Source organism: Histomonas meleagridis (assembly GCF_020186115.1).
Source record: "Histomonas meleagridis strain 2922-C6/04-10x chromosome Unknown contig_51, whole genome shotgun sequence".
Taxonomy (NCBI): domain Eukaryota; phylum Parabasalia; order Tritrichomonadida; family Dientamoebidae; genus Histomonas; species Histomonas meleagridis.
This window is the reverse complement of record NW_027150894.1, coordinates 416,842-437,605: the sequence shown is the minus strand read 5'-3', so window position 1 is coordinate 437,605 and position 20,764 is coordinate 416,842. Positions and strand designations below refer to the sequence as shown.

Sequence of the window (20,764 nt, the reverse complement as noted above, 5' to 3'; positions counted from 1 at the left end):
AATCCCACAATAATTCCCATTTTCATCCCATGATTGAAATAATAACAAAGGTTTCCCTTTTAAAATTCCAAATATTAATAATAATATTAATAATATAAAAAATATAAGAAATATTATACTACCAAAAATATCATGAAAATTCATATTATAAATATCACCTGGATTTCGATATTGACCCCAATTTCTTCGATCAATTTTCTCTTTACCTGTTGGAAGTATAATATCACTCATGTTCGATTTTATTTTATTTTAATTATTCCTTCTTATGTTTGAATAACGAAAAAATTCATTTATGAAAACTTTTTAATTTTATTTTTTGTTACTAATGAAAAATTGTTATTGTTAATATTTGAATTAAAACATTGTTTTGGGTTTTTGTTTTTATTTCTATCCGTTTCTTTTTCAAAATGATTAACATTAACGAAAATAAACATTAAAATCATAGTTATTTTTATGATTTTAGTAATGTTATTTAATTTAGAGATTAAAGTTCCAATAAACTCATTGGAAAAAAATGTTAAGTTATATATAAAACCTTTCCCAAGATGATTCTGTATAATATGTTCGTTTTTGCTTTCTGTTTCTTTTATTTTAATTATACATTTAACAAATAGAAATGTAAGTAACAAAAATTAATGTTTTGCTTTTTTCAACTTAAATGAAATTAAATTACATTGGAATGAAATGCACAATTTACAAAATTTCCTTGAAACAAATTACTCTGATTTTTGCAATATAAATATTTAAAATTAACTGTACAATTTCATAATAAAATAAACACTTATATGATTCCGAAAGTTTTACTTTTATGTAAATTTCATTCACATAATTTATAGTAACATGAAATGAATCATCAAAATTATACATTTTTCATCTTATTCAAACAACAAATTATTTATGAAAAATTTATTTATTCCATACAAACGCTACCAAACTTCTTCATCCTCCGAATTGACGAAATTTTCCAAATCCAATGGGTAATACTGTGACACGTCCCATTTATCTATTAGATAAGCAATAAAGTTTATACCCAAATCTGCTATTTGTTTTCCATAAATCAAAATTTCTTTTGACTGTACAATATTTGGTCCGAAAACAATTGCCAAATTTTTCTTATCCATTTTTGTGACTTTTTCATTTTTTGCCATTTGTTGTAAGAAACCAACCAAATATCCCAAAGTGACGACATGTAATTTTGGGAGTGTTTTCACAAACGAAATATATTCCTTATCTTTCAGCTTCATTAGTTTCGATACTAATGTATATGGTATTAAAGGTTCAGCTAAGTCTCGGACCCAACTCTTAAGTAATGACGCGATGTCATCGACTTTATCATTAAGGAATGATTCGACGCCTTCGTTTGCTCTGCAAATCATTTGGTCGACTTCTTTCCCACTTCCTGTGATACGGAATATTCCGACATGACTTTCGCAGTTTAATTCGAGTAACTTCTTGATCATTTCGTATAGCACTAATGGGATTGGACAATTCGGATCGATCTTACGTTGGTTCCACATGATTTCATATAATGACACGCCGAATACTTTACGTGACGTGTATACATGTAAAGGAATCTCTGTAATGTTTTGAAGTAACATTCCGTCGAGTTGTTTCCCAATGCTACAACGCTCTGTGAATCGAATGTACGTAAACTTTACAGTGGCGGAGATTTTCGGGTCGGGATAATTCATTCGTTGCGACAAAAACGATTTAATCCATGTCTCACTATTTAATGTCGATGGAAATATCGTAGCAATGATAAGAAACAAATTATATGTCGCAATTAAACAGTCTTGGCTCGTGTTTCCTTGCGTTTGCTTCATTATTTGGAAGTATACTTCATCAATCAATGGCGCCTTCGAGTATAATATCGATACTAATTCACATGCTGCTGATAAATTACTTTTACCATTTGCGCCTGTGTAACTTAGTATTAAGTTAAAGCATCGAATCGCATCGCGTTTATACATTTCAGGTAATGATTGCAAAAGAGGAGCTGTTAATGGCTTCGTTTGGAATGTGATCAAATTGTCTAATGAAACCTTAGTACGACGGAAAACTCGACGCTCTTTTTGCTTCTGGAAATGCTGCTGAGCAAAATCGCGGAAAACAAATTTGTGGATTTCATCTGTAAATGACACCGGAGGAAGGCGCTCTTTGCGCTTGCCAGTCTTCTCGGGAGGCTTCGGTGGCTTTGGCGCGGCGCATTGTTCAGGAGGAACAAAGTTTTTGATCTTGGGATCGACTTCGATGACGACGTTTTTGTACTCTTGATCAGAAATTGGTGGCGGAGGAGGCGGAGGAGGAACAGCATTAGCATTGGCGTTGTCGGCTGTTTGCATTAGTTCTGTTTCCGTTTGTTTTTGTGGTATCGAATTAGTTTCGCTTTGGTTTTGCGATGGTTTTGTTGAGGTATTCGATGTTAAAACTTTGGGTTGTTGACTTTGATTGGATGAAGAATAAAGTGACTGTGAATGATTTGCATTCGGTGGTGGTGATGAAGATGAAAAACTTTGAGGTTTTAACGAAGGAGTAACTGTTGTTGAGTGTGGTTGTTGACTAATGTTAGTTGATGAGGATAATGTTGGTGGTTGATTTTGTAATGGGATTGGTGAAATGGATTGGGGTGAAAGTGATTGTGAAAGTGATGGAGTTGGCTCATTGGATACTGGTTGTTGGTCACGAGATGGAGCTGAGTTATTGGTAGATTGTTGAAATAATTGTTGAAATCGAGGATTATTTCGCTGTGATGGTGGAATATAATGTAATTGTGGATGTGGTCGCTTAACGGATTGAGATGGAGGCTGGGGTTGTGATGGCTGTGATGGTTGAGGTGGAAGATTAGTTTGTATTATGGGATTTGCTTGCGGAGATAGTGATTCAAAAGGACTTGGTTCTGTAGCAGACCCAACAGGTGATTTAGAATTTGACACTTCATTTGGATTTGGAAATGGTTTACGGGTGTGAGGATCTAGAACAATTGCATTTTCTGGATATTTCCATGTTGTTGTTCCGAGGGCTGCATCAAGGTAATAGTACCTTTGCTTTTTTTGATCAAAGTATGCATAGTACCCCTTTTTATCATTTTGCATGTAATTATGATGTTAACGTATTCCAACACTTTTTATATAACGCTTTGGTTTTGTATGAGCTTTTTTAATGCAGTACGTTATGGATGAAACTTTTTGTGATGTTACCGGCTTTTTTCTATCACAACAAAAATACAACAAAGATAAAACAAAAAGAAATATTATTATTATTTCATATTTCATTAATTTGAATATAATATTTGAATTTAATGATAGATATATAATTATTAAATCGTGGTCAGGTAAAGAGATATGAATAATCACTTATTAAAAATCTCCCATATAATGTTTCTATTAAGTATGCGGAAATATATGCAGATTAATTAATTAGTTCTGTTAAATAAAAATATTTTTATTGAGCGGTTGTTTGTTTCTGACACATTCATTTTTGGCAGGTGGTTTGATTAAGCTTTTGTTAGGATTTCAAGGCTTTATATTATTCTCCAGTTTTTACTTAGAAGTGACAGTGGCAAGATAAACTTGCTTCTCGGCGTCGTTCAAAGAATCAATGAAAATCCTATATAGTAATATCGTATGTTAGATATGTTTATTTTTTAAACTATTATCTTGTATCATTTTTATTAAAATTTTTGTGAAAAAGTGAAAATAAATGTAAAAACATTTGCAAATGCAACTTTTGATATGAAGTGGCGCCGATCTTTATTTATTTTTGAATAAGAATATATTATATAATATTTAGAAAAATAAAATAATTTTTAAAAAATATTTTTTATATGAAAACTGATCTTGATTTATTTTTGAATAATCGAGATTCTGGTGAAGTGAAGGAAGCCAAATAAAAAGCGCTTTTTAAACCCAATTGAATTTTTCTGTGCAAAAAATATAAAGTACCGAATTGAACACAGTTCAAGCACAAACTTCCACGATAGAAACGATGTCAAAAATTATGTGAGTCTTGGATCAAAATCACATGAAAAAGTCATTATTTTCCCATCGTTCTTTCTTTTGTGGTTTAACAAAAAAGTGTTATCGTTTAGGAAATGAAAGTTGTGGATTCTTTGCTTCTTGTTAAATTTACAGTCGGGGATCTACCTATTATTCTAAGTTCATGGCCGCGCCCTTTTAATTTTGTGGAAGAAGAAGAACAAATGTTTGTGTCCTCAGCAAATCCTTTGACAGAATTAAAAGATGGGCAAGTATATTCTTTCAATATACCCTCCATGTATTGCTATTCACTCTTTTTTACGCATGATGGAACAGGCTATTCGCTTGTTCTTTTATCACCTTATCCATTTGCTTTTTTTTTCACAACAATATTAAATTATGTTTATAATGAGTTTCAAAAAGATGATACCCCTCTAGAGCCCCTTTCACGTTTATCATATCTTGCCACCATAATTAAATCAATTCCAGATAATATTAATTCTTCCATTACTGTTCATTTTCCATTTTGGGATTATGAGACAAATATTACTCCAGATTCCTTTACTTACAAAGACTATGATCCCACTGATTATTTTACAGATGAACAATGTAATGAAATTTGGTTATCATTATTTACCAACACTCCAATTCTTTTCATTGCTGAAGACATCACTAGTGCTAACGATGCTGTTTTTAGTGCATTATCTCTTCTTTCACCACTTCAATTTTGTGATGAAGTATGCGTTTGGCTAACAGAAACAGATCCACGATTTGTCTCCATAATTAACGGCGACAGTAACATTAAGATTGCGGCCACTAGTTGTGTTTATTTAGGCGAAGCGACATCATTTTTTAAGAATGTAATTCAAGTTCCAAAAAGACATCCGCGAAGCAGTGAAATTCGTGAAGAGCTCCAAAAGAAGACGAAACAAATAATAACAATGACGAATTATGAGCTCGATCATATGGTATTAGCAAAAGATCCATATTTCGAAGACACAAAACAAGAACTCGACAAGCAAAAGCTCCAAAAGTCGCTTGACTATTATAAGAAGTTTAATTTGCCGTGCGCAGATGACTTCGTAAAATGGGAAAATTCAAACACGTTTAAGAAGTGGAGAGAAATAAGGCCGTCAAAAGATCCATTTAGAGAAGGACTACTGAACTGTGATAGGAAACTTCTGCTGCAAAAGAAATCAAAAGAAGAATTGGAAGTCATTAGTAAAGTTATCGATGAATATCGCAAAAAATATAAAAAAGACGAACACGTAATGGCGGTCTTAAGAATGCATAAAAGAGAAGTAAAGAAACTTCTCAATGAAAAGAATTAATGGAAATGTATGCACTTAATAAAGTTTTTATACGTTTAAATTTTCATATTAATAATTCAATTTCTCTTGCTGAAAAGATCAATTATACATAGTAATAATAAAATTTAATTTAATAAAATTAATAAAAGCGCATATAAAAGTGCGTATGGTGAATTTAACCATATGTGTAAATTTCAAAAATAGAAATAAAATTTTTAATGCTCAATAATTTCGTCAAAATCAGGAATTGTATGAAATTAATAGTGCATTTATGTCTTTCCTTGCATAATTTATTAAAGTTTGGTATGAAAATTATAAATTTTTAATCTTTAATTTTTGGGTTTTTTGGAATTTTAAAAAATTTGTTTTTTCGGCGGTTGTCATCACATCGCATTCAAAAAGTGGAGAATTGTGGGAATAACCAACAAAAAGTGGGTACAAAAGAGGTACAGTTAGCACACGACCCGACAAAGTTTTTTTTATATCTTTTGGTATATATTTTGTTGTTTGCACACAAATGATAACGTTAATATTAAAATGTCTGAGCTTTTTCAATAATCTTGACATCTCCGTCTTTTTACTTCTCAGTAAAGGATGATTAGCAAAATCGTCTAATATCAACAAGCATCTATGCGAATAAGTTTTCCATTGATATTTCGCTAACTATTCAGAAATGTATTTTCATTTCTTTTTCGAGTTATTCAAATTATATTGTCATAAATAATCTTTCTACTTCTTCATCCGTTTTCTTAAAATCTAAATTGATATATTTGATGATAGAATTATATTTTAAAATTCTCCGAATATATTTATTAATCCAGTCTAACAAATCAGTATCTTTTATCGCAACAAGTTTCGTTTTCTTTATTGCTTTTTTATATGTATTTACTGTTTAATCAAATTTTGATGATGTACAACAAATAGTTATTAGTTCAAAAAACGATTCGTTAAATAGTACTTCTTGTTTCGCGCTGAGTTTAACGTAAAGATATGATTTACCATAACATATTGGCGCTATAAATGCTGTTATTCCGTTCTGAGCAAATAAGAATTTTTTATGTATTGGTTTTATTTTCGCGTTTTCTAATATTTCTTTGTTTTGTTTTTCTAATTTATCGAACGATTCTTTAATCTCATCAAATTTTTTATCTATATTCTTCGATTTATTTTTCCGCATTATTTTTTTTATTTATAAAAATAAATTTTTTACCTTTAATAGCTAAAATTATTCCAAGATTATTTGATATCAGAATATATAATTGATTACGCCGCCGTTGAGTTTAAATATAATCACAATACAACAGTTAAGATAGATAAACCGACAAACAAACCTATACTTCATAATAATATTCTTGTTGGCGTTAAATTTTATGATAAGAATATAAAACTTTTTGAATCAGTAAATTCAAAGTTTACCGATAACATTCTTACTAAAACAAATGAAAAGAAACTCATAAATATTGCTTATGCAGAATCAAATAATGAATTTATGAAAGCCAAGAATGATATCGTATAACGAATCATCGATGAATTAGTCGAGAAACGTGAAGAAATCGATAATAAAATTATATCATTGAATGCATATGTTGGAAATGAAAATATCGCGATATCAAAAGAGTTTGAAGGTTTAAAAATTAGTTTTCCGGATAGTACAGACGACAAGAAATCATTGGATATGTAAATTATATAGAAATAACAAACACATTACGAAATAAATTTATATTTAATTTTAACGTCACTTTTTCAATATACGCCTTGCGTTCGATTCCCATACGTAGCGTTTTTTGTAAATGCTATACGTTCGATTTCCAAACCTATTGAATTTCATTTTTGAACATTTTTATATTCTACCTTAACGTTCACGTCATCCTCTGTCATGTGCTCCTGATTGTTTTGAATAAAATGTTTAACAAGATATAAATTTCCAATTCTTGCTGATTCGTTAACAATATCATCATTAATATTCATACCATTTTCTTGAAGGAACAAAAATATTTTATAATTAAAAGATGTAATACATTTCTTTCCTAATTCCAAATTTTTAATTTCAATGATGAAGCTGTAGCTTTATTCAGAGGCCAATTACTTCCATATGCAAAAGAGCCTGAAATTCGGATTTTTTATGGAAAAATAATTGCAGATTTTTTAAGATATAAATGGGAAGGAAGTACAGGAAGGGAGCAAGAGGAAGTTGCAGAGGAATGCAAAGATACATATGACCAAGTTGTGGAGCTCACAAAAACTTCATTACCAGTTTATCATTCATTGCGACTTGAATTGTTCCTCAATTTTTCTGTTTTCACGTATGAAGTTTTAGGTGATCCGGTGGAAGCTCGTAATTTAGCCATAAGTACTCGTTCTGATGCAGAATCTGGTCTTGATCAATTAAGTAACGAATCTAAAGAAGAAGCAATTCATGCAATGGAGCTCCTCCGTGAAAACATAGCACAATGGGAGCAATAAATTTATACCATTCTTTTTGTGCAATGAATATCCATGGTTAGAAAAAATAAATGATCTTTGTAAAGTCAAAATTTGTTGATAATTCAATTGAATAACATTTCAGAAGGTAAATTTGATGTAAACTTATAAAAAATTTGAATTGGAACTCAACTTATTAGATTAAAACCCAGATAGGATTACAAACATGAAATTATGCAATAATTTAACCATTTTTTTTTTAATTTAGAAAAAAATTTGAAATTTTATTTGGTTCAAAATGTTTTTTGAGTTTCAGACATGTTATTAGCTAAAATAAAAATCATGATTTTCTAACTGGATCAATGACTTACCGTATATTATTAGCTTATATGCAAAGTTGGGCTCTGATAAAATAAGAGAAAAAATTGTTTCACGTTTTGCTCAATCCCAAATTAATGATGCTTTATGGAATAGGAATATCCACTGATTCAGAAACTACCAATGTTCACTACATTTATACAGGTGGTGTCTTCTACGATCAAAAATCACCTGTTTTCCTACATCTTTTGGAAACTTAAAAATTTTTCTTCTTTATAAACCATTCAATAATTGTCACAAATTTTACAACGGATTCAACCTTAATTTGGGGTGCCCTAAGACATGTAAATTAATATTTTTCTCTGTATGGGAGGAAGTCAAAGTCACACAACAACTTACAAAGGAAACCTTCAAATATTACAAGATCTAGAAAAAATTATATTTGATTTAAATGAAAATAATATTGATCAATTAGTTGAATCTTCATTAAATTACATTTCTTTAGAATTTCAATATTCTTTTCTATATATCATTTGTCGAATTATTTATTCATATTTTGTGTCACGTGGCTATGAAAAATTATGTTTCAAATATTTACAAACAATTGAAGCAAAATCAAGTTATAAGATTATCAACATTTTCACACAATTATTATTATAAACTGATAGTCAAGAATCAAATTATCTTCTCGAAAAAATGATTGAAGACGAAATAATTGAACCAAAAATTATCCAAACTAAGAAGAATGCATATTTTATGCATTATTTCGCAGAAAAAGAAAACATTAACAAGCAAACAGAAGAACTTAAAGAGAATAATATTGAACTGCATAAGAAATTAATTAAGGAAGGACATAATCCGAATGAAATTGCGAAAATAATTCGGAATGATGAAATAGAAAAACTTCAAGAAATATCATCACAAACAAATTTTGATTTTAATCAAACAATTGCACCATCACTTTATGAAAGATGTTCATTTATAAATAAAGAAAATGTTACATTAATTGATTATGCAGCATTTTTTTCTTCAGTTAAATGTTTTAAATATTTACTTATGAATGGTTCAAAAGTAGAAAACGCAGGTAAATATGCAGTTGCAGGTGGAAATGAAGAAATCATTCATTTATGCGAACAAAGTCATTCAACATTTGATAAAGCATATGAAACAGCAATTGAACTTCATCGAAATGATATCTTTAGATATCTTTATGAAAATAAATTAGAAAAAATTAATAAATTAGAAGAATTAGGGAAGAAATGTGTTTTGCATGACAATTATAATATTCTTTCATTTTTTAGAAAAAAGAAGGCATGCAATCTGATAAACTTATTCTTATTAAATCAATCAATAATGGGAATTTATTTATTTTCCAATATTTTCTAGATAAAAAATCAAAACCAATAAAATTTTCAGAGATTTCAACTTTTTCTGGTAATAAAGAACTGTTTAATTACCTTATTAAACATAAATATATTGACATAAAACAAAATGTTTGAAAAAAATTGTTTGAATTTTATTTTAATAATTTAATATTTCAAAATAATATTTGGAAATTATTTAAATTATTTCAAACAGCACTTATTTTAGCATCTAGAAATGGTCATACAGAAATAGTTAAATTACTTCTTGAACAAGAAGGAATTGATATTAATGCTAAAGATATTTATTTGTTTTATTTAAAATTTATTTTAATAATTTTATATTTCAAAATAATATTCGGAAATTGTTTAAATTATTTCAAACAGCACTTATTTTAGCATCTTCAAAAAGTAATACAGAAATAGTTAAAATACTTCTTGAACAAAAAGGAATTGATATTAATGCTAAAGATATTTATTTGCTTTATTTTATATTTATTTTAATAATTTTATATTTCAAAATAATATTTGGAAATTATTTAAATTATTTAGTACAGCACTTATGTTAGCATCTTCGAATGGTTATACAGAAGTAGTTAAATTACTTCTTGAACAAGAAGGAATTGATATTAATGATAAAGATATTTATTTGCTTTATTTTATATTTATTTTAATAATTTATTATTTCAAAATAATATTTGGAAATTATTTAAATTATTTTATACAGCACTTATGTTAGCATCTTCGAATGGTCATACAGAAATAGTTAAATTACTTCTAGAACAAGAGAATATTGATATTGATGCTAAAAATATTTATTTGCTTTATTTAAAATTTATTTTAATAATTTTATATTTCAAAATAATATTTGGAAATTGTTTAAATTATTTCAAACAGCACTTATGTTAGCATCTTCGAATGGTTATACAGAAGTAGTTAAATTACTTCTTGAACAAGAAGGAATTGATATTAATGATAAAGATATTTATTTGCTTTATTTTATATTTATTTTAATAATTTATTATTTCAAAATAATATTTGGAAATTATTTAAATTATTTTATACAGCACTTATGTTAGCATCTTCGAATGGTCATACAGAAATAGTTAAATTACTTCTAGAACAAGAGAATATTGATATTGATGCTAAAAATATTTTTTTGTTTTATTTATAATATTTTGAAAAAATATGACATTTCATATAAACATTTGGAATTACTTATAAACATATAAAACAGCGCTTATGATAGCATCAGAAAAGAAAAATGCAGAAATTATTCGATTATTTGCAGACAAAATTCAACATCATAAATGTGACGACATAATAAAATTAAAAGATTCACAAGGATAAAAGAGGAAATATTTAAATATTGAAATAAACATATCCTAAATTCATATTGTTTTCATATATTATTATTAATGCATTAAATTTGATAAATCGAATATTTTATATCATATTTCATTGTATGATTTTCATATAATTTGATGATAATTTTTGTGAAAAAAATGATGAAAAATTCATAACAACAAAAAATTAATTATTATTCATAGTATTATTTATTCTTAAAGTTTAATGGAAGTCTATTGAGTACACCTTATTATTTTCAGTCCCATAATACAAAAACATTTGTTCTTGAGTCGAAGTACATCGTTACGACTGCGTCCTGTAACTCGAAAGTCCTTAAAATCCTCAAACACGGCAAACTTAACAATGTCAACTTGTTATTTAAGTCGGACACTGCCAACACGTAATCCTTATGTGCAATAATCATTTCGCACCATTGTATTTTCGGACTTTGAATTTCCAATTCTTCAATTTTATTTAAATCCATTCCATATGAAAATATTTTTAAAAATTTTATTTTTAATAATTTCACAACATATCAATATACAAGGCGATGCACTAATTTTTAACATTAAAATATTATAATCTAATGAATAACTATATTGATAAGAACCATTTAAGAAATTAAATGATGAAATTTGTCGTGATTTATAACCACAAATTAATGCATTACTTACAATACCGATATCAAAATCAATAATCGTCGCTGGATGTGCACTAATTTGGAATTTCATTGTCGCTGGTTGTGTAAAATTCCATTTAATAATAGAATAATTTCGTGAAGCGGTAACAAAATCATTCGTACTCGTAACTTTTAATGAATTTATTAATGAATATTGTCGTTGTGAATTAATTAATTTAATAGTTAAATTATTAATATCAATTTGAAACATATGAAATGTACAATCATTACATGTTGATATAATTAAAATATTCTTTTTTAAATGATATGAAATTGTCCTTTCTGAAATACCTTGAAATCCTGTTAAACAATAACTAATATCAAAAATATTTTCATTTTTATTATTCTTTAATATTAATTTACCTAATGATGTAATAATAATTAAAATATTATTGAATGTCGTTCGAAGAAATATTGGCTTCGATTTTATTTCAATTTGTAATGTCGGTGTAAATAAAGATAAAATAAAATTAATCGTAGAAAAATTAATTTTCATTGGATGTGGATTCTTAAAGATTTGATTTGGAATAGTACCAAAACTTTTACTAAATTGTTGATATAAAATTAACTTTTCTGGATCTTCTATTACTTGTTTAGTCATATTCGTAGGATATGTATAAGGATGAAATGTATTATTAGCTAAAATTGCTTCTTTCCCATTTTGTTTATATCCAAATATTAAATCAATCCATTTAGGTAAATTTAAACTTACATAATCACTTTCTAATGCTGCTCGATGTTTCTCAATGAAATCATACGCATTTTTACTCCATGGTGGTAATATAACATCATTAATTTTACTTCCATCTGATTTGATTCCTAAGTCAAAATTATCTGAATTAATTAAAAATCGTGGTGTACTATAAAATTCTGGTATTAATTCTCGATAATCTGTTACATCTGGTGATGTAATAGATTCCCATAAATGAAAAAAAAAAAAAAAAATTCGACTTGATTTATCAAATTTATTATCTTGCATTTTAATATTAATACTTGTAAATGGTTCTAATCGTATTAAATAATATGATACAAAAATATGAATTAGAATAATGAACTTTATATAAAAAATTTGTTTTCTTCATCCATTTCTGTAATTAATTCCTTTAAATGTTCTAATCGATCTTCATTTAATGCTCCAATAGGTTTACTTAAATCTCGATAAACATTCGGATCATTTAAATCAATAGTTTCACTCGTATAATCTTTTAATACCCATGGAAAAACTGGATATTGTGTTAAATCATTAAAACTTCGTCCTGAAAATAAATTAATTATGATTAAATATTTATAATAAAGTGGGATATAATAGAAACGATACACCCCCTGATTTAAGGCGCTTATCACAAAGAAATTTTTCTTCTCAAAAATTTTTGAGAATTTTTTGATCGGCATAATTTGTATGAATTGTTTCAAATTCCGATAACATACAACTTTTTGTGCTGATTTTACGGTTTACTTCCATAAGAACGACCGTTAGTTTAAGCAAAATTTATAAATGATATAATCGAATGATCAAAGTCGCAAATTATGACATTCCAATTATATTTTGGTCAATTAAAAGATTTCTTTAAGTTAAAATTGTTTGCTTATTTTGTTTTTGTGCAAGCCTAATATGGAATTATATTTTATAGACCTATAAAAAGACTGTTTTCGATAATTTTCTGCAATAAAAGAACGGAGTTCAACTAATTTAAAATGATAAAAAAATATGTGAATTTTATGAAACTTTCGTTCCCCTTAAATCAAACATACATTACAAGCATTTTGACAATCAGCTTTTTCATATAAAAGAAGAACGATATTGATCGTTGCACACAAATTTGAGAGCATAAATATTGAAAATAACCGTTAACCATTGCGAACAGTCCGTAAATTGAAGTGACAGATTTAACTTCACTTTCATCTAATGGCTGAAGACGAAGTTCAAACATTAGTTATCGATAATGGTTCCGGTATGTGCAAGGCTGGTTTCGCTGGTGATGAAGCACCACGCTCAGTTTTCCCATCCATTGTTGGTCGTCCAAAGTATGTCCAAACAATCGCCGGTGGTCAAAACAAGGATACATATGTTGGTGATGAAGCATGCGCTAAGGCAGGTATCCTCATCCTTAAGTACCCAATTGAACACGGTATCGTTACCAACTGGGACGATATGGAAAAGATCTGGCACCACACATTCTACAACGAATTACGTGTTGACCCAGCTGAACATCCAGTTCTTCTTACAGAAGCCCCAATGAACCCAAAGGCCAACCGTGAAAAGATGATCCAACTCCAATTCGAAACATTCAACGTTCCAGCATTCTATGTTGGTATCCAAGCCGTTCTTTCCCTTTACTCCTCAGGTCGTACAACCGGTATCGTTTTTGATGCTGGTGATGGTGTTTCCCACACAGTTCCAATCTACGAAGGCTACTCCCTTCCACACGCCATCATGCGTATCAACCTCGCCGGTCGTGATCTCACAGCCTACCTCCAAAAGATCCTCAACGAACGTGGTTACACCTTCACAACATCCGCCGAAAAGGAAATTGTTCGTGATATCAAGGAGAAGCACGCATATGTTGCTCTTGATTTCGACGAAGAAATGAACAAGGCCGCCACAACATCCGAATAGCGACATCTCATACACACTTCCAGATGGCAACGTCATCACCATCGCCAACGAGCGCTTCAGGTGCCCAGAACTTCTTTTCAAGCCACACTTCAATGGCTTCGAATTCGAAGGTATTGACCAAACCCTCTTCAACTCCATCATGGCATGCGATATCGATGTCCGTAAGGATCTCTACGCTAACATTGTTCTCTCTGGTGGTACCACAATGTTCGAAGGTCTTCCAGAGCGTATGGAGAAGGAAATGGTCCGCCTCGCACCACCAACAATGAAGATCAAAGTCGTCGCCCCACCAGAACGTAAGTACGCAGTTTGGATCGGTGGCTCCATCCTCGCATCACTCGCTACATTCCCACAAATGGTTATCACACGTGACGAATACAACGAAGCTGGTCCAGGAATTGTTCACCGCAAGTGCTTCTAAACAGTTTAATGGGATTAATTTTACCTTTTCATATGGTTTTATTCCAAAAAGTCTGAAATAGTTTGTTTTTAATTTTTCTCTGCTTCCATTACTTTGTTTGAAAGTTGTTACCAATGAATGATTCGAAATCTATAAAATGTGAAATGTTTGTTTCTTTGCCTAGTCGCCAACGGTGAGGCGTTTGCCATTGGACACTTCATCAACCATACTGCATAATCTGCATTTGAGAATTTGCTTTCCCTTTTTTGATTGAATATTGTTCCTGCACCAACAACAACACACAGCCTTGGTGCTTCAATGATGTCCTTTGTAAGCATACAATGAAACCAGTGGCACTAATAACAACAACTTTCATGAAAATGAAATGCAAAATTTGACAAATGAAAAAAGTTCAGGTTAAAGGATAGCCTTTGATGTTGATTCGTTTGAATGATTTATAATCGAAAATAAACTCAATAAATGTTTAAAAATTGTTAACTGTGTTATAGAAAGCAAATTTCAATTTTTTATATTTCACAATAAAATGTTTGAAACCTAACACATAGTTCACAACTTGAATGAATCTGAACATATAATACATTAAAAAAAAATATTCATAATGACATTTATTTCATTACATACATTGATCAAATCGGCTTTATGTTCCTATCAAAAGCCTTAGCGCCCTCAAATATTTCTGTCCAGTTCGCCTTGAACTGATTTGCTTTTTTAGCTTTCCTCACTTTCAATGTTTCGTTTACCTTATTAAATGTCTGCGAGTCGAGCTCTGACAATCCCTGCAATGTCACAAATGCGTTTGTCCTTATGCACTCATCCCAATGATTCTTTGCACTTTTATAAACATATTTCACAATTATTGGGTATAGAGTTGATGCATGAGTTTTCAGTAAAAATGATACCTTAGGGTTCATCAAAATATTAATTGCTGTCTCAGCAACATCAGAATTTAAGTTCATTGTCATCTTCGAAATGAGCTTGAAAACTGATGTTGCCATCTGAGGCGTCACATTAATCTCAAAGTTCTCAAGAAGTTCCTCAATTTCAGACAAGAAAAGTATTTGCTTTTGACGACAGGACTTGGGCCAGTGCATCAAAAGATAATTAACGGTTCTGTCAAGCAAAAATCCACTTTTTGTGATGTATCGTAAAATGAGTTGAACGTATTGCGCTTGGAAAGTTGGATAATTTTCAAGCGTATGTATGGGAAGTATAGCGTTGTAATAATATGTAATGTGGCTGGGATTTAGTGGAGAATTAAAACCTGTCACAACACTAACAAAAAATTCGAGAATCTCAGTGGAGCAATTACCAATTGCAAAATGAGCAGCAACTTTATCACGCACAATTGAACGGAGATTCATGTATTTGGTATATAAAGTATGTAATATATCGCGTACAGCAATTCTTTCGCGATCATCTGGAGACGAGCAATTCCGAACTAAATTATAGATAAAACTACTTGATATATTGGAGGAATGACGGCAGTTCAAAGAGGCTAATAAGCAATTATAGGCAAGGCTGATGTGTGGCCATGCAGAATCCAACATTGAGTCATGTGCACCAACTACATTAATAGCAGGCATCTTTGGTAACGTACGAAATAAGTTGATAGATAACATTTTGTGAAATTCTTTCATGGACTCAAGTGAAATATTTCGGATGAGATGTGGGATTGAAAAACATGATGCTAGTTGCTTTAACAATGTAGCCTTGGTTACCTTGGCCTTAGCATCAATTTTTGGAGATGAAAAATCACAAATAATTGAACATTCAGTACATTTTGATAAAAATAGATTTGTATATTCTTTTGGTGGCACGTCTTGAAAGTTACGACTCATTTTAATGACGACATCACGTTCTGAATTTAAACGACGCAATGTTGAAATACTTAATGTTTGATCAACATTAAGATTCAGTTCTGATTTTGGAACCTCTCTTTTTGCAAGTTTTCTTGGTTTTGAATGATTTGTTACTGCAGGTTTGTGAATTTTGGGGATTGGTTTGTTTCCAATCCTTTTCCTCATTTTTAACCGTTTATTGAACCCAAACATATAACCGTCCAACCTTTGACATCACCTTTGTTTACGAGAGCGAGAAGCAGGAAACCAAGTGAAACAAATCGAGCCTCAATGCAATCCATTTAATCCAATTTGAAAACAGCTACGTATATAATATTTTAATTGATTGATCAATTAATGAAAACTTCCCAAGTAAACGCCATCTATGAATTTTCTAATCTTGGCTTATTCCTAAAATCATGGAAAGACTCACAAACTCTGATGTTTAAACATTGTTTACACAATAAGTGGTCGATAATGCCATAAAAACTCAAAAGAAAACGGTAACTATTCAAAAATTCAAAGTAATATTACGGTTTGTGACATGCAATCCAATGGAAATAAATGAGTGTGAATACAGCGAAGACGATTTCTGTGATGAATTTTTCAATGATTCTCTTGAAATGGAATACCAACAAAAATCACCAATAAAAGAAGCAATTGAAAATTCATTAAACGAAGCAAAGAACATTACAATATCTTCATCATTATTTGCTAATAAACAAACTGATCTCACACTTAAATCCAGAGTTTGCATTATAGAATGGCTTGAAAGAGTTGTATATAAAATACATTTTACAAAAGAAACATTATACAATACTGTTTATATTCTTGATCAAGTACTTACACAAATTAATGTAAAGACAGAAGACATTCAATTGACGGCTACAGTTTGCCTATGGCTAATGGCAAAAATTGTGGAAACATCTCATTTTGAACTTCCAATTTTTTCGGCATGTATTTGTCAAAACCAATTTACAGATGATCAATTTATTCAAAAAGAACTCGAAGTCATAAAAGCAGTTAAAGGTAGATTTAATTATCCAACTGCTCAGTTATTTTTAGAACCATTTCTAATCCAAATTAATGGAACACAATATCAGAAATGTGCTGAATACTTCTTAGATCTTTCTTTAATGATATATGCATTCGTAGAAATTCCACCCCAAATTATTACAGTGTGTGCAATTATTGGAGCAATGGGCGAAAATTGTCCAATCCATCAGCTTTGTAAAATATCTCAAGTAGAACTTTCTCCTCTTGTCCAAAGAGTTTTTGACAGACTTGTAGAATTTGCACATATCATGGTCACAAAAAACGGCACAATTTTTAATTTCGTATTCACCAAAGAAGAATTGGTGTCAATGACAAATGATCTTGATAAATCGGCAATATTTTTAGCCAAATATATAAATTAATAAATGTTTGATATATTTTCATATCACATGTCATATCATACAGATTTTGTAAAGTATTGAACACTTCTTCAATGGTCTTGACCAAAATCCATGGAAACTCAAACTTTTGCAGATTTAGGCCTCTGTCCTCAAGTTTGTGAAGCAGTTGCAGATTTAGGATGGAAAGTTCCAACAGAAATTCAAGCATCAACAATTCCAAAAGCTCTTAAAGGGGAAGATGTTGCAGGAATGGCAAAAACAGGAAGTGGTAAAACAGGTGCATATTTGCTTCCTCTTATCCACCGTATGATTGAAGCACAAATCCCACCTAAATATGCTGTCATATTAGCACCTACACGTGAACTCGTTCTTCAAATTTCAGAAGTTTGTCAAATTCTTTGCAAAAAAATCAAAGCTACTATTGTTACAGCCTACGGTGGCATGGATGATGTTGAACAAATGGCACTTCTTGCAAAAGAACCAAACATAATAATTGCCACACCTGGTCGACTCTCTCAACTTCTTACAGAAGCCCATGGATTTAATCTTTCTACTGTCCACATCATTGTTGTAGATGAAGCTGATCAAATGGCAGGTGTATCATTTTATGATGATATCCGTATCATCATTCGTAGCTCATCTCACCAACGCCAACTTCTTCTTTTCTCAGCTACCATGCCACAGAGCGTCGAACGCCTTGCAGAACTTTCAATCAGCGATACGTCATTTGTTAAACTTGGCTCAAAAGAACAACTTCCAACTGTCATCGAAGAAGAGATGATTCCAGTACATGCCCAACGTAAGGAAGCGACGCTTGCTACCATCCTTGATGAAAACCGCCAATTGTCCGTTGTTGTTTTTTGCTCGAGTTGTCGCATGGCCGAAATTCTCACAGACGCATTAAAGAATGCTGGCTTCAGTGCTGGGATGGCGCATGGGAAAATGACGCAACCACAGCGTGAAGAACAAATATCGATGTTTCGTACCGGCGAAATACGAATTCTCGTCTCAACTAATGTTGCAGCACGTGGAATCGATATTCCAAACATTGATTTGGTTATAAACTATGATTTGCCTCCAACGCCAAAGGAATATGTCCATAGATGCGGAAGAGCAGGTAGAGCAGGACGAAAAGGCGCTGCGCTGACATTTGTAACACTTGAAGATAAAGATGAATATTTGAAAATAGAAAAATTCTTAAGAAGGAAATTGAAACCAAAACAAGTGGACGAGAAAAAGGTACTTAAATGGGTTTTACCATTTAGGAAAGCGAAGGATGAAGCAGTGGAGAAATATAAAATTAAGAGTAGGTCAAAGAAGCAATAAATTGTTATGTTTATTAAACTATATTTTAAATAATAAAAGTTGTTAATTCCCACATAAGAAAAGTAAACCACTCAAAAAATTCACTTTTGACTCCACTTTTTGCGTGGATGCACACGTTGTAAGCAAAAGTAGCAAAATGAGGCCTCATGTTCTTGAGATTTTAGTAATGATCTGTCTCTTAATATGCACATCCATTAAATGCTATTTAAACATAGAAGCAATAGATGTAACACCAAAAATTGATGCAAATACAAATAATAAATTGGCAATATTTTTATTTCAAAATCAACAGATCTTGTTTATATTACATGAATTTGGTATCTTGTCCATAATCATCTCTTTAGCTTTATTAAATTGCAATATTTTATCGAGCTACTTATTCATTCTTCTCAGATTCATACTATCAAAATCACAATTTGACATCGCCTTTTCTTTCACAAGCATTAACTTCCTTATTATTGTCTTGTCATTGCGCCTTTCAAAGCGATTAATTTTAAATTATATTTTGATTCTCATTTCAGGCATTTTAAGCTCACTAGCAGCTAACATTTGCATTGAATTTATCCATATTGTCTTTTGTTGTTTCTTTTCATTTCTATTTCTATGGTTAAAAAATAATCGAATTGGTAGTGATACAGCACCAGATTTACCAGCTATCCTTACAGTTGGTATCTTCATGGTTTCGTCAATCACAACGTTTATTATTTGTTCTCTCATAAATGGTCATCCTAATTATTCCACAAAATTTTTCAGCTTTTCTTCAACACTTAACGAATTTCCAATTCTTCACTCAAAGGTAACTATTTCGTTGATCCCAATTCTCCCATCATTAATCAAAACTACAGACCCTACAATACTTTTACTCTCATTCACATGTTTTCTTGCTTCACAACTTTTCAGATTTATTCCTTTGTCAACAGAAGGATTTGGCAAAGAAATATGTGTTGTTGTTTCGAGTAGACTGTACGATGTTGGATCTCTTATCTTGGTAAATAGAAGTCATCGTACAATTATCAATTTTGTGTCAATAACAATTTTTGTGTTTCTGTTCATTGTTTGCAAGTTTTTCAATCTTGAGTTTTAATGTACTGTTAAACATTTGGCTGTTTGTTGTATGGATAAATAAAGATTTATTAACAAAATTATTTGACTTAATTTCACAAATATTAAAAGAACTATGGAGCTGAGAATCAAAAAGGCATATATGAAATAATTGTCTCGTAATTATGTAAAACTGATATGTATGAATTATTAATTTTGCGTTATAAACTTATATGAAATTCTTAATATGTAGCGTACCTTTGTGAATATTTCACATGTTGAAACCTGTAATGCAGATGCAATTTCTCTTTTTTCAGGGTGTAGATTTTATTTTTAAACGGCCAAAATTCATGTCAGATTCTCCTCTTGATTTCTCTTCAACACCTAAGTCCAAAAAATCATTAATGGATCAAACTTTAAGTTCTCCATTCGTTCTTGCCAAAGAATATCAACAACATGTTGACGAATTAGAAAGTGAAAATTTTACATTAAGAATGCTTCTAAGTAACATGGAACTTAGGTTAAATAGCTTTCTAAAATCGCACAATATTGAAGAAAGTGTTAGACAAGAATTTTTTGATCAAGAAAAATTAATTGCCAAATTATCACAAGATGAACAAAATTCATCAACGATGAACGAAGAACTTCAAGAGCAGCTTTCCAAGGCCATTGAAGAAAATCAAAGATTACAAAATGAAATAAATGAAAGAGCGA

The 20,764-nt window shown here is 30.4% G+C and overlaps 6 protein-coding genes across 6 annotated transcripts; 4 read left to right on the top strand and 2 right to left on the bottom strand.

Moving 5' to 3' along the window:
• Positions 1 to 926: 926 nt before the first annotated feature.
• On the bottom strand, positions 927 to 3,092 carry GO595_007056 (RhoGAP domain containing protein; the record flags this gene model as incomplete). The annotated part of the gene is made up of 1 exon (XM_067920478.1): positions 927 to 3,092. The coding sequence occupies one exon, from the start codon at positions 3,090 to 3,092 to the stop codon at positions 927 to 929; it is 2,166 nt and encodes a 721-aa protein (XP_067772575.1).
• Positions 3,093 to 4,090: 998 nt separating this feature from the next.
• On the top strand, positions 4,091 to 5,305 carry GO595_007055 (uncharacterized protein; the record flags this gene model as incomplete). The annotated part of the gene is made up of 1 exon (XM_067920477.1): positions 4,091 to 5,305. One exon carries the CDS (start codon positions 4,091 to 4,093, stop codon positions 5,303 to 5,305), a length of 1,215 nt encoding a protein of 404 aa, XP_067772574.1.
• An 8,011-nt stretch (positions 5,306 to 13,316) lies between these two features.
• Positions 13,317 to 14,027, top strand: GO595_007054 (actin; the record flags this gene model as incomplete). The annotated part of the gene is made up of 1 exon (XM_067920476.1): positions 13,317 to 14,027. One exon carries the CDS (start codon positions 13,317 to 13,319, stop codon positions 14,025 to 14,027), a length of 711 nt encoding a protein of 236 aa, XP_067772573.1.
• A 139-nt stretch (positions 14,028 to 14,166) lies between these two features.
• GO595_007053 (actin) lies at positions 14,167 to 14,448 on the top strand (the record flags this gene model as incomplete). Its single annotated transcript, XM_067920475.1, has 1 exon — positions 14,167 to 14,448. The coding sequence occupies one exon, from the start codon at positions 14,167 to 14,169 to the stop codon at positions 14,446 to 14,448; it is 282 nt and encodes a 93-aa protein (XP_067772572.1).
• A 626-nt stretch (positions 14,449 to 15,074) lies between these two features.
• Positions 15,075 to 16,067, bottom strand: GO595_007052 (phosphoprotein phosphatase; the record flags this gene model as incomplete). The annotated part of the gene is made up of 1 exon (XM_067920474.1): positions 15,075 to 16,067. One exon carries the CDS (start codon positions 16,065 to 16,067, stop codon positions 15,075 to 15,077), a length of 993 nt encoding a protein of 330 aa, XP_067772571.1.
• A 1,727-nt stretch (positions 16,068 to 17,794) lies between these two features.
• Positions 17,795 to 19,009, top strand: GO595_007051 (DEAD/DEAH box helicase family protein; the record flags this gene model as incomplete). Its single annotated transcript, XM_067920473.1, has 1 exon — positions 17,795 to 19,009. The coding sequence occupies one exon, from the start codon at positions 17,795 to 17,797 to the stop codon at positions 19,007 to 19,009; it is 1,215 nt and encodes a 404-aa protein (XP_067772570.1).
• Positions 19,010 to 20,764: the final 1,755 nt, after the last annotated feature.